Source organism: Hemiscyllium ocellatum, chromosome 5 (assembly GCF_020745735.1).
Source record: "Hemiscyllium ocellatum isolate sHemOce1 chromosome 5, sHemOce1.pat.X.cur, whole genome shotgun sequence".
Taxonomy (NCBI): domain Eukaryota; kingdom Metazoa; phylum Chordata; class Chondrichthyes; order Orectolobiformes; family Hemiscylliidae; genus Hemiscyllium; species Hemiscyllium ocellatum.
In genome coordinates, this window is record NC_083405.1 from 74,485,512 (window position 1) to 74,509,021 (window position 23,510).

Consider the following 23,510-nt stretch of genomic DNA (forward strand, 5'->3'; position numbering starts at 1 on the left):
CGTGGGGAATGTGAATCTAACGAGAGAGTTGCGGAGGGAATAGTCCCTACGGAATGCAGATAGGGGTCAGAAAAGTGTTATTCTGGTACTTATCTGCATTTCATGTCATTGTCTTGTGTCTTGTTCACTTCATTATTGTCTACCACCTCTTCTCTCTTACAACTCTCTCAGCCTTGGCAAAGGCCAAGCTATATTCAAAATCTCTTTGTATTTCAGTAAATGCCGATAGAATATTTGCTCCTATATGCAGGGACTTACAGTTAAGCAGACGCTATCATTTAAATTTGAGTTGTTTGGCAGATTTTGGAACTGCTCCTTCAGCTAGCTGACAGTGCACATCCAGAACAGTATTAAGTACTTTATTTATGTGGCTTGACTCTTCAAAGAAAATGCAGCCAGCTCAGTGTGTTTTGAACTACCTTAAACGTGGCAAGCAACCAACCAATCATTGCACAGATGTTGATATTATTGGGAGAATAATGCTAAAACAAAAGCAAAAAATGCAGATGTTAGAAATTAGAACTAAAACCAAATCTAAAACGCTGCAAATAATCAGCAGTTTAGGCACTGCATGCAGCGAGAGAAAAAGCTGTTCTTGAAAAGGTTATTCACCTGAAACTTTAACTCTGTTGTTCCCTCCTGCAAAGCTGCCTGACGTGCTCGCATGTCCAGCAGTTTCAGGTTTAATTACTTATTATATAATATACTCGGCATGTTTATTTAAAAAAAAAGGGTATCTTTGATATGGGACTGATTTTAAAAAATGTTTAAAAATTCATGCGTTCAAACAAATTAGTCCAAATGGAATGATGCGAAAGTCTTTTCTGTGCTGGAAGAAAATGTTTCAAAATATTTTTGCTGGAGACAATCCAGTAATAACCCTTCAAGTCAGAGAGAGAAGCAGTGGCATGCTGGTAATGTAGTTGGAGTAGTGATCCAAAACCCTAGTCTAATGTTGTGGGGAGATGGTTTGAATCCTACCATGACAGATAATGAAATTTCAATTCAGGAAAATCTGAAATATAAGGACAGCCTAATGATGCAAGCACTGACAATTGTTTTAAAACCAACCTCCACACTCATCCTCCACCCCACCAACCTCTGTGTACATTGCATCATGTTCCACCACCTACAAATGGACCCCGCCAGCAGAGATATTTCCCTTCCCACTCCTGTCAGCGTTCCGGAGAGACCGTTTCCTCACAACTCCCTTGTCAGGTCCATGCCCCCCGCTAGCGTATACACCACTCCTGATACTTTCCCCTGCCATCACAGGAAGGGCAAAACCTGCACCCACATCATTCCCCTCACCTCAGTCCAAGGCCCCAAAGGATCCTTCCATATCTGACAGAAATTTACCTGTACCTCCGTCAATACTGTATCCATTGCACCCGACGTGATCTCCTCTATTTCGGGCAGACAGATCATTTCAGAGAACATCTCTGGGACACCCGCACCAACTGACCCCACTGCTCCATGGCTGAACACTTCAACTCACCTTCACAATCCATCAAGGACATGGAGGTCCTGGGCCTCCTCCATCACCAAACTATTACCATCTGATGCCTGGAGGAAGAACGCCTCATATTCTGTCTTGGAACCCTGCAACCACAATGGATCAATGTGGATTTCACCAGTTTCCTCACTTTCCCTCACCCAACCATATCCCAGCCCCAAGCCTCCATCTCAGCACCGCCCTCCTGTCCATCACCTTTCCCATCTATCCACTCCACTCTCCTCTCCAACCTATCACCTTCTCCCTCCCCTTCATCTACCTATGCATTCTCAGTTGCATTACCTCCAACCCCACCTCTCTCCCATTTAGCTCTCAGCCCCCCAGCTAATAAGTCTCATTCCTGATGAAGGGCTTATGCCCAAAACGTCGAATTTCCTGCTCCTCGGATGCTGCCTGGCCTGCTGTGCTTTTCTAGCACCAGTCTCTTGACTCTTGTTTACTTAAGTCCTTTAGCGAATGAAATCTGCTGTCCTTACCTGGTCTGGCCTGTATGTGAATCCAGACTCACAGCAATGTGATTAACTCTAAACTGACCCCCCGGCAATAGGTAATGGGCAATAAATGCTGACTTAGATAGTGACAGTAAAATCCTAAGACGGAATACAGCTATAGTATTTTTAATTGCATTGAAAGATCTTGGAATTTTGATAAATTAACTGTTACAGGTAAATTATGCAAGTGACAATTGTAAACATGCTACTGAAATATTGTTCTGACTGAATTAAATGTCAACAAAACTTAGGATTCTTTTGACTCCTTTAGAACACAAATTGCATTGATTTTGCATAATGTAAGTATAATGATTACTAAAAGGAGTTTCATAATGTACCTTCTAAATTGAGTATAAATTTAAAAATAAAGAAAGCTTAAATATTTTGTTTCTGGCAGGGTCACCATAGACTGTGCGTTGACACAGGACTAGAGGGGAAGTGGTGTGGCCTTATCCCAGTGGGAAGTCCATGCAATGTGACAACAACTGGCCTCAAGTGGAATCTGAGTAAGTGTGGATAACTTTTCAGTTATTGGCTGAAATTTATTGGAAGAGCACATTTGGCCTCAAACACTCACATCTGTACTGTTGATTCACCAGTCGCAAACTTGCACCAGAAGTTTCTGGACATCTTGTTAGAATTTACAGCAAACAGGGTTGTTCTATGCAATTGAGAAATTTGTGCAATCAGTTTTGATTTTGATAATTTGAACAGCAATGCATTGTTCGTCAAACTTGCGTTTGACTAATGAGTCCTGTTTTACAAAGATCCCATAAATATGTTAGTCTGTTTGCAGATTTCATTTTTTGTAGTTGTAGAAATGTAAAAACTGGGTATCAAATGGGCGATTTACATGGGTGACCTAATCAGAGTCCCCTAAATTTAATTGTTTTCAGAGTACAGTAGGAAAATACAGCGCGAAGCATGTGTCCTGTAATTTGCAGAAGAAATATATTAAGAGCAATGTAAGATCTACAGGAATTAGAGTCATAGAGATGTACAGCACGAAAGCAGACCCTTTGGTCCAATTCATTCATGCTGACCAGATAACCTATTCCAATCTAGTCCCACCAGCCAGCACCCGGCTCATATCCCTCCAAACCTTCCTATTCATATACCCATCCAGATGACTTGTACAATTGTACTGGTCTCCACCACTTCCTCTGGCAGCACATTCCATTCTCATATCATCCTCTGTGTGAAAACTTTTCCTCTTAGGTCTCTTTCATTTCTTTCCCTTTTCACCCTAGTTCTGGTCTCCCCCACACCAGGGAAAAGACCTTGTCTATTTATCCTATCTATGCCCCTCATGATTTTATAAACCTCGATAAGGTCACTCCTCAGCCTCCGACTCTCCAGGGAAAACAGCCCTAGTCTATTCAACCACTCCCTATAGCTCAAATTCTCCAATTTTGATGTCACCTGCAAACAAACTAACTACACCTCTTATGCCCACATCCAAATCATTTATATAATGATGAAAATAGTGGACCCAGCACCAAACCTTATGGTACTTCACAGGTCACAGGCCTCCAGTCTGAAAAACAACCCTCCACCACCACCCTCTGTCTTCTACTTTTGAGCCAGTTCTATATCCAAATGGCTAGTTCTCTCTGCATTTGTAACATTTCATTTTTCATATCACTTTCTGTAAGATCTGAGCAGTTTACAATCAATGCTTGTCATCCTCCCTGTTCAAATAGATCAATATTCTAAATTATCGATTGACACTGTCGAGTAACTAAAGATCAGTGAATGCATGCAAACATTAAATGATAATTAAAATTCCATTGAACAGGAAACATTCCAGCCAGCTGATGTACTTAAAAGCTGAATATTTTGGCAATTGCTAAAGAAAATCAGCGTGCTTTAAGGCATTCTTGCAGCAGTAACCCAACTGTTTCCAGAATCAGCACATTGATTGTGTTCTTACCACTGAGCCAGGAAGGCTGGGTTCAAGTCCTATCTGATCCAGAAGTGTGCCATAACATTTCTCTGAACAGGTTGATTTAATGAAAAAAAACTGCCAAGTCACCAGCCCCTCTCCAGTGAAGCCCAAGCCACAATAGAATTAAAACCGGAATTAATTCCACAAATCTGCTATCACTATGGCTTTAAGCACCTATGTGTATATTAAAGGAAAGTAAGGCTATTGTGGCAGTGTTCGTATCCCTAACTCTAAGTCAGAAGATCCAGGTTCAAGGCCAACTTCTTATAGAATCATAGAATTCCTACAGTATGGAAACAGGCCATTCAGCCAACAAGTCCATACTGACCCTCTGAAGAGCATCCTGCCCAAGTCCATCACCCTACCCTATCCCTGTAACCCTGCATTTCCCATGGCTAATGCACCTAAACTACACATCTCTGAACACTATGGGCAATTTAGCATGGCCAATCCACCTCACATGCACACCTTTGGTCTGTGAGAGAAAACCGGAGCACCCGGTGGAAAGCCATGCAAACATGGGGAGAGCATGCAAACTCCACAGAGACAGTCGTCTGAAGTTGGGCACTACGAGGCAGCAGTGCTAACAACTGAGCGGTCACTTGGCAGTCAGCTTTGGTGTGAGAAAGTCCCATCAATACCTTTACGGAAATAAATTTGTAATCTGCAAGGGCCACTTAAAGAGGACAGGGCCATGCTGCCCATAGCTTCAGCTCAGCTTCAGCAGTGTGCTCTCAAGTGAAGTATGTACAATTGCAAGTTGGAACTCTGTCTAGGTGACTAAGTAGCAAATGCTTTGAGCCACCTCCTGCTCGCAGATTCACCACCATTGGGGCTGCCATTGAAAGAGTCCATTTCTGATTTTAAACTGGACACCCTTCCATTCACCATTGACAATATCAGACACCAAAAGTTCCCTTCTGGCAAAACTAATATAGCTGGTGGTGGAGGAAACAAAAGGGCCATCGTAACCAGAATTGAAACCTTTCTGGACCTGGTGAGACCAGATCACTATATATGGCAGCATTTTATTATGTGAAGCAAGAGACATTGTTCTGAGCAAAGGTTACCACCAGATATTCGCAGGACTCCACCAGGGTCATCCAGAGGTTTCCGAAATAAAGATATTGGCAAGAGGTTATGTCTGACGGCCAGGCTTGGATGCTGATATCGCTGCATTGGTGGGGTGGTGGGAGGGCAATGTCCATCAAGGACAAAAATGACCATCAACAGCTTCTCACATTTGTGGGAATGGCTGTGGAGACTCTGGAGTTGGTTACAAATTCTGGTCTTTACATGGGCTCTGTGTTTTTAGTCATTGCCATTTAGTCATTAACCTGTTCAAAGTGGTTGGGCATGCGTGCAGTTCATTTGTCAAACATGGGGACAACGATTGAAAAGTTGTGAGATGACAGACCATCAGTTTCAAGGATTTCATGCTCAAGCTTCATTCAGTATCAAAACTGTCGTGGTTCCTGTTTAGTTAGAAGACCATCCTTCATGCAACTAAAACGACAGCTCCAGCTTTAAATTAAATCGGATCTTCCCAGACCTGGTGGGGTTGGGCACTGAAATAGCATCTGGAACACGAATGCCAGACACAAGGCTTCGTTAAGCAAGGGAGACACTTGATGTCAAGGTGCAAAGTTTGATGTCAAAACCAGGGAAGTGGCCCTGCATGGGTAAGTTTCTTACAAGATGCTCTGGGTGCAAGAGGCAGGCAATGGTCCGGTACATGCTGCTAGTATCTGAGACTAAGATAGAGGAACCAGACTTGGTGTGAAAATGCCCCAGTGAGATACTACAGTAAAAAGAATGGGCCTATATCCCAGTACTGAGAGGGGGAGGGATTTAGTAATTAGAATGAGGTCAGCCAGATGGACCTTATAGAATATGAGTTCCCTGATTGGGGCTGTTAACCTCATCCAATCAGAGAGTCCTGACTGATAGATATGAACTGAAGTGTCGGGGGAAAAAAACTGGAGTATCTGGGGTTCTGCTCACTACAGAAGCCAGCTCTAAGCTAGCTGGCTCCGTGTCACGTACTATGCATGTGTAAGTAAAGGGCGGCAGGATACTGGCCTTTGTGGAGTTATTTCAGCTCGTAATCCCTTTTCTTTCATACAACTGTTAATCTGTGTGCATTTATTAAGACCAGTCAGTTGACCTGTTTGCATACAGCATCCTGTATGTCCAAGTATTGGGTGGACCCTTCCTAGGCCCTGACCAATGTGGGTTATGGCAAAAAAAAAATTGGGAAAACTGTCTGCAAGGTGAAGCAACACCTTTCACAAAGTTAGGACTGAAAAGCCACTTTATTCAACCAAATCCAGGGCATCAAGATGAGATTTTTGCTCGTGAGCATCGGGAGGTCTATTAATGGGGATTAGCACTTATTATTACTCTCATTGCAACTTAATTTCACCTCATTAATATGCAGTCTCCCATTTTCCCACATGGTGGGTAGAAACTAGATGCCACAAATTTCAGACATGAATGTTCAAGCAAGTGTCAGGCATCTCCAGCTTCCCACTTGCACCTTCAGACCTCCAATGTGGACAGCTGGCAGCAACATTTACATCCATTCTGTGGGCAGCAGCTGCATAACCCTATATCCAAAGACATTGGCATTCAACATGGATCAGCCTCAATGCATCATCATGGCACATCTCCAGTCCATTTGCAATATCCTTCCATACTATAAGGCTGTATTTTGAAGCAGTCTGCCATTGGATTACTACTGCAAGGACACTTCTGGAAGTGTGTCAAAAAAATGTCAGGAATGGATATTTGAAAATTGTAAAAGTTATTGGATGCATTGATTGTAATTTTGCCAAATTCCTTAGATTCTAGCACAGTCCCAGCAGTTTAGAAAACCAAAATAAAACATCCCTATTCAAGGAAGGAGGGCGACAAAAAACAGGAAACCATAAACTGGTTGACTTAATCTCAGTCATTGAATATGTAGGATCCAGGACTGACATTTGTGACACCACAAAAAAATAGGCAGACTCAACATGGCTTTGTGAAAGGGAATTCAGGTTTGTTGATGTAGTCTATTTGGATTTCCAAAAGTCAGTTGATAGGGTGCTACATAAAGGTTACTACCTGAGATGTGAAGTTATAATGTTAGGGATGATATATTAGCAATTTTAGAAGACTGACTAACTAACAAGAAACCGAGAGACAGTCTAAATTGATCATTTTTGGAGTCATTTCTAAATGGAGTGCTGCAGTCTATATTTATGACTTGGATGAAAAGGTTAACTATATTGTAGCCAAAATTGCTGACTGGAGGTAGACCAGCAGGAAAGCAAGTGGTGAAGACAGAACAAAGAGTCTTCAAAGGGACTACAGAAACTTTGAGTAGTTTCACAGGTGGAACATAATGTAGAAGCATGAGAGATTGTCCACTTTTGCAGAAAGAGTAGAAAATCAGGCTGTTTAATTGAAGAAAGACTATAGAATGCTACAGTGCAGTATTAGTTTGGTATCATTGGATATAAATTACAAGAAGGCATCACATTGGCTTCTTTAGCATCATTTCACTTCAACTTTGCTAAATTATGAGAAGTGGAAACCTTATTGAGCGACACAAGATTTGTTTCAATGTTGTTTACTGCACTACATTACCTGACCTGACTGGTGCCAACTCAACATGCTTCTTACGCTGTCAGAGTTGAGGCTGCACCCAGCCTTCAGACTTGTAGCCTTTCCCTGTGCCACACGAGTGCCAAAGGTCTTCACCAAGAAGCCTTCAGCCACCAGGAACCAGGATGCCTGCTGGAGCTGCTAGACTTTCCCATAGGCACTGTTCAAGATTTCAAAGGGACCAAGGAGCAATTTTTTTCACACACAGGCTGGCTGGTGCATGTATGGAATGAGCTGATAGAGAACGTGGTGGAGGCTGGTACAATTACAACATTTAAAAGACATCTGGATGGGTGTATGAATGGGAAGTGTTTAGAGGGATATGGGACAAGTGCTGGCACATGTGACTAGATTACTTTAGGATATCTGGTCAGCATGGACGAGTTGGACCAAAGGGTTTGTTTCTGTGCTGTACATCTCTATGACTATATGACTTATTTCTTTATTTTTCTATTTATTCTATGAAGGTCTGTAATGTTTAACTTTGTTTCTTATACTCCTTTGTACCTGAGGTTTTTGAACCTAGATACCTTTGTATTTAAGATGGTATCTTGTGTGGCGACATTAGATACTTTTCACAGTATTCCTGCACTTCTGTATTTGAATACACGTGATAATAAAAATCTAAAAGAAAAGGCGCAGTGAACTAATAATTCAGTAAACTGGCGTTTACCGTATCAATGTTTCAAGCGAATGATTTCTCACTGCAGATTTATTAGCCAAATGCAAATTCCATTTATGAGTCTCTCCAGTACAAATAAATACAACAAGGTGATTGATGCTTTTTTAGTGAACAGAATGTCAAAAATTTGTAAACTCAAGAAGAGTGGGTATATGTGCTACCACTAGAGAAATAATTCAAGTGAGAAAGCAAACCACATTCATGAAATCTGAAATAGATCAGAACAACAATAGAAACAAATGCTATTTCACAATATGAAGGATGAGCAGATTTAAGATGAAAACTGACAAGACCAATGAAGCTTCTATTTTTTTTATCATCCTTTTATCTGGTCAGTACAGTCGATCCTTTTGGTTGGATTATCTATTAATTCATCTGTGATCATGGATTGTGGCAAGCCCAACCAGCTGCAGAGAACTGTTGATTACGGAGCAGCACTTAACGTTCCTGTGAGAGAGGAGTGTGCTCACTCTCTCAACCTGTGAATGGGCCAGGAAAGGCAAATAATGAAATTCAACCAACCAAAATAGGTAAAGCAGAAGTAATCCTGCAAAGTGGTCAATCATTCTGCTTTAACTATAATTCTTCTGAAGAGATCTCAAGAAGGCATTAAGAAGTGTCAAATAGAATATTTAATACGATTTCAAATCAGGTCTTGAATGCAAAGTATAGGAGAAAAACAGATTGGTCTAGTCCAGTCAGAGAAAGGAGGTAAAGCAATTTTTTTTACATTTCATTTTCCAAATAATTTCAACAATTTAAAATTGTTTGGGGTTGGATTTGGGCCCCATATTTGTTAAATGTATTTGCAGGATCTGAAAGGTTGCTCAACAGGAATTAAGCCTTAATATGCTGTTAAAAAAGATAACCACGATATAATAGGCCTTGACATGTTATTGTATATTTGTGTGTATAGACCAGGTAAGTGCAATAACTTCAGGCTGTTTGACACACTTATAAGTCACAGATTTTTGACAAGCACAGTATCTCAGACAGAAACTGCATTGGTTGTTGGAGATCGCTATCTGATTTGTGTAGTAATGCTGACGAATGTTATCAGTCTAACTCATTTTCACTGTAAAATCCAGCCTTTAATCATTATGCCAGGGGTGCTACACTGCACACTAATAAATTCATTCCTAAGGAATTAAATGCAATTGAAAATAAAAATAAATGACTGTAAGAAAGTTATATACAAAAAAATTGGTCTGCTGAAGCTCATTTTCAAATGAATGTTTCCAAAGGTTGACTCAGTTCAGAGTTACAGCTGTCTCCTTGTTTAGGCAAATTATAAGGTCTTCTTTCTGTGCACCCACAATAGTATTGTCATTTGATTGGATTTAACAGCCAGTACTTTCATACTTCTATCATGACTAGCTTCAAGCAGCATTCATAGCAGCTTGTAAAAATGGCTTAGGCAAAGAAGGTTATGCTTTAAATGTCTTTCCTCTACACCATGTTTGTATTTTTTTTATGCTGTTTAGGTTGGCAGTTGGAATATGTAGACTTCTTTCATTGATATTCAGTTCACTTTATATATCCCTACTATGCACAATTTGTTTCTATCCAAATCATACAGGGCTTCTGAAGTCAAGTAACTGCATCTGTCTAGAACCCACAAGCAGCTGCTTATGCCTTTTGTTGTTTCACTAGGTTCAAAAAACAGTGAAACTAACAACTGCAATATCTCCTGTGATCAAAGGGTTCAAAGGGCTGCTGTTCACATACGCGAAACCGACAGGAGCAGCTCTGATTTTCCATGCAATGCACAATTTCAAACTGTTTGTTTATTCAGAGTTGATTCCAAGCACATCTTATGCAGCTATAAGGCATACATTTTTATCTGTATTTGTTTTTACTACTGTTGCTACTACTCCGAATAAAAAACAGCTGGAATAGTATTTTAAATTGAGAGGCTCAAGAGAGTATTAGGTGATTGTTTAGAAAATAAAATAAAGTGCAAGGCTATGAGGAACAAAACAGGAAATTTTCAGGAGATAATGTTCATCTAGGACTGGAGGCCTGTGACCAGTGGAGTACCACGAGGACCGGTGCTGGGTCCACTATTCATCATTTATATCAATGATTTACATGTAAACGTAGGAGATATGGTTTGTAAGTTTACATATGACACCAAAATTGGTGGTGTAGTGGACAGTGAAGAAGGTTACCTCAGAGTGCAATGGGATCTTGATCACATGGGCCAATGGGCGGGAAGTGGCAGATGGAGTTTAATTTAGATAAATGTGAGGTACTGCATTTTGGAAAGGCAAATCAGGGCAGGACTTATACACTTAATGGTAAGGTCCTTTGGAGTGTTGCTGAACAAAGAGATCTTGGAGTGCAGGTTCATAGCTCCTTGAAAATAGAGTCGCAGGTAGATAAGATAGTGAAGAAGGCGTTTGGTATGCTTTCCTTTATTGGTTATAGGAATTGGGAGGTCAGGTTGTGGTTGTACAGGACATTGGTTAGGCCACTTTTAGAATATTGTGTGCAGTTCTGATCTCCTTTCTGTCAGTAGAATGTTGTGAAACTTGAAAGGGTTCAGAAAAGATTTGCAAGGATATTACCAGGATTGGAGGATTTGAGTTATAGGGAGAGACTTGAATAGGCTGGGGATGTTTTCCCTGGAGCATCAGAGGCAAAGAGGTGACTATATACAGGTTTATAAAATCATGAGGGTCATGGACAGGATAAATAGACAAGGTCTTTGCCCTGGAATGGGGGAGTCCAGAACTAGAGGGCATAGGTTTAGGGTGAGAGGGGAAAGACATAAAAGGGACATAAGGGGCAACCTTTAAACGCAGAGGGTTTGAATTGAATTGAACTGAATTTATTATCACATGTACTGAGGCACAGTGAAAAGCTTTGCCTTGCGAGCAATACAGGCAGATCACAGAGTTATGTAGCATAGATAAGTGAATAATAAGTAAACAGCGGCAAAAACAAAAAACACAGGTACAGGTGAATGTTAAGAATTTGTGAGTCCATTCAGTATTCTAACAACAGTCAGGTAGAAACTGTTTCTAACCAGCTGGTGCGTGTGTTCAGGATTCTGTACCTTCTCCCCGTTGGTTGAGGTTGTAGAAAAACATTGCCAGGGTGGGATAGATCTTTAAGAATGCTGGCGACCTTTCCTTGATAGTGGGCCTGGTAGATGGATTCTATAGATGGGAGGTTGGCCTTTGTGATTGTCCAGGCCGAGCTCACCACTCTCTGTAATCATCTCCGATCTTGAGTGGTACTGTTGCCACACCAGGTAGTGATACATCCAGACGGAATGCTTTCAATGGCATACCTATAAAAGTTGGCAAGGGTATTTGCTGTCATGCCAAATTTCCTTAGCTACCTGAGGAAGAAGAGACGTTGGGTCTTTGTAACCAGCGCATTCACATGAAGAGTCCAAGAAAACTTATTGAGGATAACCACTCCTAGAAGCTTGACACTCTCCATTCATTCCACATCTGTGCTGTTAAGGCTTGGGGGGGCATGAGTAACATCCCATTGAAAGTCAACAATGAGTTCCTTGGTTTTGCCAGCATTGAGAGCTAGTTTGTTCTTAGTGCACCATTTTTTCAGGTCTTCCACCTCCTGTCTGTAGTCTGTTTCGTCACTATCTGGGATTCGACTGACTATGATGATGTCATTAGCAAACTTGTAAATGGCATTAGTTTGGTATTTGGCGATGCAGTCACAGGTATACAGTGAGTACAGTAAGGGCTGAGTATACACCCCTGGGGGCTCCAGTGTTGAGTTTAGTGAGGATGAAATATTGTCCCCAATCTTCACTGATTGTGGTCTAAGGGTCAGGAAACTGAGGATACAGTTGCAGAGAGTGGGGCTTAGTTCGAGATCACTAACTTTAGTAATCACTCTTGAGGGGATAATAGTGTTGAAGGCTAAACTGTAGTCAATGAGTAGGGTGATGCGTATATGGAATGAGCTGCCAGAGGAAGTGGTGGCAGCTGGTACAATTACAACATTTAAAAGGCAGCTGGATGGGTATATGAATAGGAAGGGTTTAGAGGGATATGGGCCAAGTGCTGGCAAATGGGGCTTGATTAGGTTAGGGTATCTGGTCAATATGGATGGGTTGAACTGAATGGTCTGTACATCTCAATGATTCTATGACTCTAATGTGCTAGTGCAGGCCCAGTGGGCCAAACAATCTCTTTTCATGCAGTAAAGTTTCTGTGATATGTACCGCTATTCTTAAATGTAACTACATAGTCCTTATACTTGTTGTCACTTCCAAACACTGAACCATTAAATTAGATTGTGTCTCAATGAGGCCATGATCTCAGGAATGCAGCAGAATTGTGACTGAGTGATCCACTGTTCTCATTAACATTCTGCCAATACGTTATGATTCACCATTCTTGTTCCAAAGGCTATCTGCCAATAATAAGGAACATGGAGTGCCAGTTTCTCCAACATCCTTTACTTGTGAAGTGGAGAGTGGTGGTTGGCTGTTATCTATAAATATAGAATCAGATGGGATGAGAGTCAGTAATATTGTCAAACGTGACTTTCTGATGCCAAAACGCTTTCATCCCACAATTGTTGCCCAGACAATTGTCTCAACGTTATGAACCATGACCATGTTCCAATCTCTCCGGTTCCACACATTCTACAGCCTAATTTCAAATTCCTGCGGCTTGGAAAATCTGTATATTGGTTTTAATTAAATATGAAAGTAATCCTGACAGAAACTTGTATGATTTTATATTCCGAGAATTATACTTTGTTTTCTGTTAATAACATGCGAATTTATTAAAATTACAACTCTCTGTGGGTATTATTTTCAGAAGATCTTTTAGTTTTGATGAGGGAGCTAGGATTATTATCATGACCATAAGTTCAGAACCTGACAGTAGTACGGACATTTTAATTTATAATTCCATCATATGTTTTTAAAAAGAGGGCTTATACAGACAGAAATGGCTACAGCAGTAAATTAAATGGACATTTGAAGAAAGAGACCCAAAGAAGGGCACAGATGTAAAGCAATTACAAACAACGACCCTTCAAAGGAGGGAAGAGGAAGATAAAACAGATTGGACTGTGATAGCTTGTCCAACAAAGATAAGAAGGGGCTGACAACTCGCTGTTCAACAGCAAGCTACGTCCTGCAGATGATGTCCCTAATTGTAGACACAGTTTGTGTTTTGGCCTTTTGAAAAGTAAACAAGGGCAGGGGTTTGAGAAGCCAGTTTCAGCTCTACTGTAATGCTCTAGTGGGACTCAACATTTTTGTGTCTACCACCCTGATGTCAAGCATTAGTGTGCAGTAAAGGTCAGAGTCAAAGATCTCTCCCATGGCCACATCAGTGTTACATATAAAAAGTTTCTGTCAATCTGAGTGCTTGAGTCAGTTACCTAGCAGCAAGAAAGAAAAAGAAACAGGATGGCAACAAAAGGCTGCTCTCCCCTTGCTGGAATTCAATCACAGTGGAATCAGAAAAATAGTATCTCAACCAATCTGAAAAATTAAAGATTGTGAAACTGACCTTTCAACTATCAATGTCAACACTACCAATTACCTCTGTGGAATAGTCACAATATTCAACTGTCCACTCCTCATGAACAGTTCAGAGCTGGATTTGTATATCTGTTTTCTTTTCACTTCTATTCTTTTGGACTCGCGTCTTATTTATAATCTGTGTTTATGTATGTTGCATTAATACTTGTTAAATGTAATTATTAATAAACTCTTTCTATTAATTTCAGGAAGTTTAGTTAGCTTGCTGAGTTGGACGATTTGTTTTCAGACATTTTGTCAACGAACTAGGTAACATCATCAGTGAGAGTCTCTGGTGAAGCGCTGGTGGTATCACCCCCCCCCCTTTAGTTATAGGTCTTGGTTTCTTAAGGTGGGTGATGTCATTTCCGTTTTTTTCAAGGGAAGATAGAATCTAAGTTGATGAGTTTATTGGTGGAGTTCTGGTCAGAATGCCATGCCTCTAAGAATTCTCATGCATGTCTTTATTTTGCCCGCCCTAGGATGTGTGTGTTGTCCCAGTCAAAGTGGTGTCCTTCTTTGTTTGTATGTATGAAAACTAGTGAGAATGGGTTGTGTCTTTTGGTGGCTAGTTGGTGTTTGTCTGGTGGCAAGTTTCCTGTTGGTTTGTCAACGTACTGTTTTTTACAGTTCTTGCATGGTATCTTGTAAATGGCATTAGATATGCTAGTAGTAGCTAATGGATCCTTTAGTTTCATTAGTCGCTGTTTAAGTGTGTTGGTAGGTTTGTGGGCTACCATGATGCCAAGAGGTCTGAGTGGTCTGGCAGTCATTTCTAATTTGATGTAAGGTAAGGTGGCTTTGGTGTTTGTCTGCTTGTTTGGGCTTGTTTCTGAGGAGTCAGTGGATTCTCTCTCTCTCTCTCTCTCTCTCTCACTCACTCTCTCTCTCACACACACACACACTCTCACACACACACGGTTTCTCATACACTTATATAAACAGACTCACGCCCACACATGTGCCCTCCCACAACTTCCCCCACACACCCCCTCTCTTCCCCCCCCCCTCCCCAACACACACAGACACGTTTGTGGGGTGAATTTGTACTTGCAGAATTACTTTGCTTCAAAACTTCATGAATTCATGTAAGAATCTGTAAATCTTTTTTTAGATTAGAATCAGTCTGAACATTGGGGCACAGACAGCCTCACCCTAGGGACCTCACACTTTCAATGCATTATCTGAGTGAACATGGCACCTATTGTTAAAGTTCATTTGAGAATGTAACTTCAAAAAAATGTTCTGAGATTTACATATGAAAGAACTGAAACCAACACGGTCATTCTAAAAGTTGAGAGATTTAACAAATGATCCAGGTGTTTTTCAATATATCATTTCAGTTACATCACACTGTAAACATTTGCTATAAATTCTGTGTCTTATGATCATATACTCCACAACCACCTGATGAAGGAGCAGCACTCCAAAAGCTAGTGCTTCCAAATAAACCTATTGGGCTATGACCTGTTGTTGCATGATTTTTAACTTTGATCATTAAGAGTTTAGCTAAGTCAAAGAAGGAGACTTTCAACTGGCTCTATGATCAAACCTGAAACCTATACTGTTACACAGAATGGGACAGCCCAAAAGTTGCCAAACCACATCTAAGGATTGAAAAAGTGTAAATACGTTGGTTGTGACTTTAACTCCGTTAGAGACAACTGCAGATGCTGGAATCCAAAGTAGGCAAATAGGAGGCTAGAAGAACAGAGCAAGTCAGGCAGCATTAGGTGGAGAAGTCAATATTTTGGGTATTGACCCTTCTTCAGGACCCGATGTGGTGCTTGGGGGATCTACAAATAGTGGGGAGGGGGTGGCGTTTCAACAGGCAATCTAATAGTTGGCTGTGGCGCTCATCAGAGGTGAGCAGGAAACTCAGACACCTGCAAATTAGCTGGCTGAGGCACTATTAAGAATTTAAAATCGCCAAAGTCTTAAACAACTTGCCTATGAAACTTTGATGAACTGTTCTCTCAAATTAAAAAAAAAGGAAGTGCTGAAGAAACTCAGCAGGTCTGACTATCTGTGAAGAGAGAAAACTTTCTGAATGTAGTATGACCTTTCTCATAGTGATGGAAGTGGCATTTAAAAGGTGTGCTCACTTAGGCCTTGAGGACCCTGTATAACGTTGTGCTGGGAGAGTTTCCAGATCTAATTCTTCAAACAAAATGAAATAGAAGCTTAAAAATTAAAAGGGATAGAGAAAATGCTGCAAACACTCAGCTGATCCGACCGTTCAGCTGATCTATGGAGATAGGAAATAAGGTTAGCATTTCAAAGTGATGAGTGCATCGGTCATCTAATTGAAAAATTAACCTTAACATTTTTGCTCTATAATGGTTACTTGATCTGTTCATTACTGACAACATTTTCTGTCTCTATTACCCCAGGGAGAGCTCAGCTTACAATTAGAAAATTACTTTGCATATGCAATTCTTCTATTGTCCAAACTGCTCTGAAGTACAACAGTTTGTCTCAGTTGGAAACTGGAATGCTTATGAAACTGCAGTTAAAATTTGGTAAATTCAATATAGATTGCTGTTTGAAGTTGAATGTGTCATCAGAAAATATATCTCTTTACTGGAGATTTCTGAAGATCGTACACAGTATAAGTATTTGTGTATGTAGCATTAAATTTGTCTAACGTATATGGAAACTGGTTTCCGGTAATGAAAGGATTATCGTGACAGAGAATATCAGTGAGGTGATTTCTTTTAATAAAACATTAGGAAAATCGGGATGGCCTAAATATAATGGAATGGATTTCTTGTTTGATTAGGGGTCATTTAGTTGAGGGCTTTGAAACTAAGATTATAAATGCTGTGCGAAATATCATCTGAGTCAAAAGCTCAGGTTCCACTCCAGAGACCTGAGGATGTAACATTGTGTATTATAATACTGAAGGTGTGCTGAACTGTCAAAAGAGATTTCAGGCTGGATTTTCAGCCCCACCACTATAGCTTAAAACCGAGGTACACGAGTGAAAAGTAGCCTTTACAAAGGGTGTGCTTGCTGCATCCTGCCTCAGGGCCATGTTCACAGAGACAGGTTGGTGTTGGCAGGACTATATGCTCACCAAGTAATGGGTGAGCAACTTGGCTGAGTAAAAGCCACATAAGATCAATTAAAGGAAGCCAACTAAGATTTTCCAATCAGCTTGCACCAGGGGCCAGTTCGAGTGCACGGAAGCAGCGTTTGGAGCAGTCCTGTGCCAGGGCTCTGAGAAGGCCTCAGAACTGTGCTGCTAGTGCTTTCAAGCTGAAAAACCCTGACCGCTTCTTCAACTTTGGGAACAATCCCAAGCCTGTCTGCAAACCACTTAAGGAATGCCCCTGTGAGAATCCAATGGAGATGTGTTTCTGCAATCGAACAACATTTGCTGGATAATCCAGAGTCGATGAAGAATTACGCTAACAACCAATTTGGGGTTGTTAGCCGGGCTCACGGTGTAATGCACTTGCATGTACTCAAAGCTACTTATATTAATTCATAGGGCTCATACTCTGCAGCAGTGGTGACATTTTATAGATCTTGAGTTCTCAATGAATGGTTGTTGTCACAAGTTGCTTTTTCATCAGACGCTGACTTTGAGGTGGAAAGGATAAAGGAAGATAAGAAACTGCCAGGACTTTCTTGCTATCGCTTCATATTTATGTATCTTTGACTTTTGCTGCTTAAAGCGGCTGTTTTTTCTTATCAGACAATTTTTACAGCCCTGAGTCTTGCCCCCATCACTTTTCCCACTGAATACTCCACAACCTTTCAACTCCAAATGCGCGAACGTATTGTGCAAATATGAATGAATGAAAAAGAGAATTTCCTGACTGTGTTGTTCAGTTTCACTGTCTTAAAGCGATAATAATTTCAGTGCCAAGGAGTTTTGTATATCCCTCTCTGCTTTCACAGAATTTATCTCAATCTGTTGTAGAGTGATCTTTGCAGTCATCTTAAGTGCACATTTGTCTTTTTATAAAAATCTCTTTAGTCCATAAAGGTCTCGGATATTAAAAATAAGATGATAAAAATTGATTATCGATAATTCAATGTTCACCATTACCTTAACAAGCTGACAAGATCTCTTCTGTAACATTTAATGAAAGGTGATCTAGTCAGTCAAATAGAAACCCTGGAGAGAGAGGAAAGAAAAGATTCTCTGATGACAGGGATCACATGTATGAGGAAGCAGCTCTGCAAACCAGAGTGCCAAACACAAATTAACAGTTATGTCTGCTTTGGCAATCTTTTGCAATGTCCGTGATGATACTAAGTAAAAACTGAACAAACCTGAATGCTGTAAATCAGAAAGAAAAACAGAATTTGCTGGAAAAGCTCAGCAGGGCTGAATTGAACTGAATTGAATTTATTGTCACGTGTACCAAGGCACAGCGAAAAGCTTTGTCTTGTGAGCAATACAGGCAGATCAGATAGTTAAGTAGCATTGATAAGTAAATATTGGCTAAACAGCGGCAAAAACAAAAAACACAGGTACAGGCGAATGTTAAGAGTTTGTGAGTACGTTCATTGTTCTAACAACAGTCAGGTAGAAACTGTTACGAAACCAGCTGGTGTGTGTGTTCAGGCTTGTGTACCTTCTCCCCGATAATTGAGGTTGTAGAAGAACATTGCCAGGATGGGATGGATCTTTGAGAATGCTGGTGGGCTTTCCTGGACAGTGGGCCTGGTGGATGGATTCTATAGATGGGAGGTTGGCCTTTATGATTGTCCAGGCTGAGTTCACCGCTATCTGTATCTTGAATGGTACAGTTGCCAAACTTAGATGGTGATACATCCAGACAGAATGCTCTTGATGGCACACCTATAAAAGTTGTCAAGGTTATTTGCCATCATCCAAATTTCCTTAGCTGCGTGAGGAAGAGGAGATGTTGTTGGGCCTTTGTAACCAGTGCGTCCACATGAAGAGTCCAAGAAAGCTTGTTGTAGATGACCAGTCCCAGGAGCTTGACACTTTCCACTTGTTCCATCTCTATGCTGTTAATGTGTAGAGGGGCATGAGTAACATGCTGCTGAAAGTCAATAATGAGTTCCTTGGTTTTGCTGGCATTGAGAGCTAAGTTGTTCTCAGTGCATCATTTTCTCAGGTCTTACACCTCCCGTCTGTAGTCTGTTTTGTCGCCATCTGAGATTTGACCAACTATGGTGTTGCCATTAGCAAACTTACAAATGTCATTAGTCTGGTATTTGATGACACGGTCATGGATATACAGTGAGTACAGTAGGGGGCTGAGTACACACCCCTGGGGGGGTTCTGGTGTTGAGTATTAGTGAGAATGAAATATTGTCCCCAGTCTTCACTGATTGTGGTCTGTGGGTCAGTTAACTGAGGGGCTTAGTCCGACATCATTAAGTTTATTAATCAGTATCGAGGGGATAATCGGTCGGCAGCATCCGTGAAGAGAAATCAGAGTTAATGTTTTGGGTCCAGTGACCCTTCCTCAGAAGTTCTCTGATTTCTCTTCACAGATACTGCCATACCTGCTGAACATTTCCAGCAATTTCTGTTTTTGATGTCCATGATGATACTGCTTTGCTTTCACATGGAGCCCTTGAAATTTTGTTGCCTGCCCCTCAGCAGCCTCTTACCACAGAAAGTGTTAAACTGGTACCACTTTCTACAAAAGGAGAAATTCCTGTCCGAGAATTCAAGAATTCTTCATCTCCTCATCACTACCACAATCTTCAGAGTACACGTTGTTGTCCTTGTATATTATCTTCATCCCTATATCAGCCAGCAAAGCAGATAGAAAGGAGATTGATGATTTTAAATATTTGTCTGCTCTTTTAAGGATGTTATCATCAGAGTATTAGTCTTTACTTTTGAATCAGCTTTTCATTATTGTATCACACCTGCGACAGGAGAAGTGGACTCTTGCTGTAGTCTATCTACACTCTGAGTCACGATGTAAATAAAAATGTTAAACCAATGTCCCAAAACAGCTGTTCATATGCTTTCTCTATATTAGAATGAAATGATCTCTCAACCAGATATCTTTAGTCAATAGAAGATTTCTAATTTCTAAAACAAACCTGTCTGGGGAAGATGCAGAATTGGTTAACAAATACAAATTGTAATCTAAAAATACAAATGTTTATCCCTAAAAATAGCCTAAATCACACTCAAACACACACACACCATCATGCCTGCATAACCACAAAAATGGAATTTTGCAGTTATTGCATATTTGATTTTTTTTTAAAAACGTTGGAAATACTCAGTAAATCAGGCAGCATTTGTGTTGAGAAAACATAAAGATAACGTTTCAACTCAATGACTATTTGGAAGAACGGCAGAAAGTTGGCAGTCTTTTCATGTCACGATTCTGGGTGATGGTGATGCAGGACAAATCAGATCTGCAACCTGGTTTGATGGAACACAAGTTTTCCTTTTTAAGTTTAGTTACCACTGTGGTCAGTCACTGGATGTATTCAGAAGAGATTTTCAATTTACTCTTAACAAAATAGTTTGAACTGTTCAAGAATTATTCTTATTACAAATATCAGAAGTAAATATTTAATCTTTTTGCTAAAACAACTTTACAGGTACTTAAACCTCTGGGAGGGTCACCTATTTCCGCTACAATTTCCTACTTGTTTGCATAGCTGTACTTGGTTTCTTTCCAGTAAACATCAGATTCACCTCATGATCGTTCTTTTGTTAATGTTTCTTTATGAGACCCTAAACAAACTACTAACACAGCTCACTTATTTCTAAATGTGGATTCTTCAAACTCCTCTTTCACAGCCTTCTCTCTTTAGAGTTGTCTCTTAGTGATGATAAACCACTCAGGACTTACTTTTAGTCCTAATTGCTTTGGAGACTTTTAAGTTGACAGTACCTTTGGTGATAAAGATCTCTTCTATCTTACAGAAACCTGCTCACTCTCTGGAGGAAATAAAAACCTTCTTGGGGGGGAAGATAACCTTCTTGATGGCTCTTTGTTTTCAAAGAACTGTTCTCTGTCTCCCCATGTCATAGGACACTGTATTGCTAGGTAACAGTCTTTCTCTCTCTCTCTCGCACGCTTTCTCTTTCCCCTAATCTTTATATACCTCAAGGATTGTCTTTTTAAAGCCTCATTTAGATGTGTGTAAGCACATTTCCAGATACACTAGTACTACTCTCAGAACTCATAAAAGAAACTAAAGCATGTCCTTTTTAACACAATGTAGAGTTGCAAATCAGGTTTAAAGCTTTGTTTGGTACTGTCCATTCCAGAATCCAGGCTTCCAAATAATAATCTGAAACAAAAACAGAAATTGCTGGAAAATCTAAGCAGGTCTGGCAGCATCTGTGGAGAGAAGGCAGAGACTAGTTAGTAAAGTTTGGTCACATGGGATTCTGGGTGAGATTGCCAGTTGGGTATGCATAATGGGCTTAATGGCAGGAGTCAGAATGGTGGAGGGTTGCTTTTTGGACAGAAGGCCTGTGACCAGTGGTGTCCCGCAGGGATCAATTCTGGATCCTCCATTGTCATTTATATAAATGATTTGAAGGAGGCAAAAGAAGGCATAATTAGTACGTTTGTGGACGACATAAAAATTGGTGGCCAAGTATACAGCGAAGAAGGTTTTCTAAAATTACAAAAGGATTTTGATCAAATGGGTCAATAGGCTGAAAAATGGCAGATGGAGATCAATCTGGATAAATGCGAGGTATTGCATTTTGATACAACGCACAAGGATATAATTAGTGGTGAAGCCTTGGGTAGTGATGTAGAACAGAGGGACAAAGAAAGGCTGTTTAGGCTGGGACATTTTTCACTGGAGTATAGGAGGCTGAGAGGCGATCTGACAGAAGCGTGCAAAATAATGAGGTATAGCTAGAGTTAATGGTGGGATTGAAGTATTCAAGACTTTAAGCTGAGAGGAGAGAGATTTTAAAAAGACATCAGGGGCAATTTTTTTACGCAGAAGGTGGTTTGTGTGTGGAATGAACTTCCTGAGAAAGTGATGGGTGCAGGTACAATTACAAAGTTTGAAAGATATCTGGATAGATACGTGAATAAGACAGGAGGGATATGAGCCAGGAGCAGGCATGTGGGACTTGTTAAGTTTAGATTTATGTTCAGCATGGACTGGTTAGACCAAAGGGTCTGTTTCTGTGCTGCTTGATTCTATGATGACGTTTTGGGTCCAGGTGCTGCCAGATCTGTTGAAATTTTCCAGCAATTTCTGTTTTTGTTTTAGATTTCCAGTATCTGCAGTTCTTTAGTTTTTTTTCTTAATAATATAAACTGAACATTCATTGCAGTAAAATTTCGGCAAGTATAGGGGCAAGGGAACTTTTTGGAGGATAGAGAACAAATGGCTATGAGTTTAATGGGCAAGGCCAGTGTCATTACATGGCAAGGGATGATGATGCAAGGCAAAACGAGACGGTGCTGTAATATGTCTTGAAGAGGTATAAATTAATATAACAGTATCATTACCAACAGTGCAGAATAAATGGGGCAGAGTTTATGATCTGAAATTGAATGTGCACCAACATTTTGTTAATATCTGTATAACATCTGTCAAAGCACGTTGTTAAAAATATCTTTGCTTCAGTAATTGTTCATGTCTGAGATTTAGTCACATTTAATCCTCTCCATATGTCAGTAATAAAAGCAAAATAATACAGATGTTCAAAATCTGAAATAAAAACAATGAATTTGAAAAAAAACTTGTTGGCCAGGCAATATTTGGAAAAGAGAAATCATATTAATTTTCTCTGTTCCTATGTCAATCGTTCTTTTTGTTGCTGATCTTGAATTTGTGTTTTCTTTACCATCTGATAAACAAGTCGACAAAAGTTTCACTATTTACTTCAGAACACGTCTTGTATCTATGAAGTCATACCTTAGCCTTGTCATCTATAAGAATAAAACACCATCTTCTCAAGCATTTCTTCTTAACCAACCTTTCACCCTCTGAAAAATTCTAATGTATCTATATTGTTCTTTATTTTTTATTATTACTGCTCCTTACATTAGGATGATTAAAAATGTGCACTATATCTCCACAAGATGTTTAACCAAATATGTTCCTTCCTTCTGTATTGTGTGTCCGATAAACTATAAACCCATTTACCTTTTTATGTTGTCTACTTATGTTTCCATCTGTACTCCATTTCAATTCTTATTACAGGTGTGTATCCCTTTCCTTTATTTCACATTTAGTCTCAGGGTAAGTGATCAGCCATCTCGGATTTAGCTGAGGAGAATTATGGAATACATGTGGTGCAGAATGAGGCAGTTCAGCCTGTTGTGTCTTCATTGGCTTTCTGGCATTTTAATTTAGTGTCAGTATCCTGCTTTTAATCCATAGCCTGCATGTTATTTCAATTTCACTAAGCATTAAACAGCATCTTGAATGCCTCACTTTATTAGCCTCCATCTCCCTTTCAGGCAATACATTGCTGCCCTACTTACTTACTATGTGAAAAAAAATCTAATCTGTCATTTGTTTACTTTGTAAAACATGTCAAAACTGTGTCCTCTAGTTCTTGATTGAGCTATGAGTTGAAATTGTCCCCCGTCACTCTGTCGAGACCCCTCATGATGTTTAAAAACTGTAATCAAACCTCCTCTTAGCCTTCTCCTCTTCAAAGAAAATAATCCCAACTTCTTTTATCTTTCCTCATATCTAAAGTATCTCAACCCTGGAAGCATGCTCATGAACCTCATTATCATTATTCATTT

At 40.1% G+C, this 23,510-nt stretch overlaps 1 protein-coding gene across 3 annotated transcripts in view; it reads left to right on the forward strand.

The window, feature by feature from the left end:
* tpk1 (thiamin pyrophosphokinase 1) overlaps positions 1 to 23,510 on the forward strand; it is a 374,891-nt gene that overhangs the window by 251,314 nt on the left and 100,067 nt on the right. For all 3 annotated transcript variants that reach the window (XM_060824853.1, XM_060824854.1, XM_060824855.1), the window contains one exon: positions 2,405 to 2,513. In XM_060824853.1, the coding sequence (XP_060680836.1) occupies positions 2,405 to 2,513 (109 nt within the window). The remainder of the gene's footprint in view (positions 1 to 2,404; positions 2,514 to 23,510) is intronic.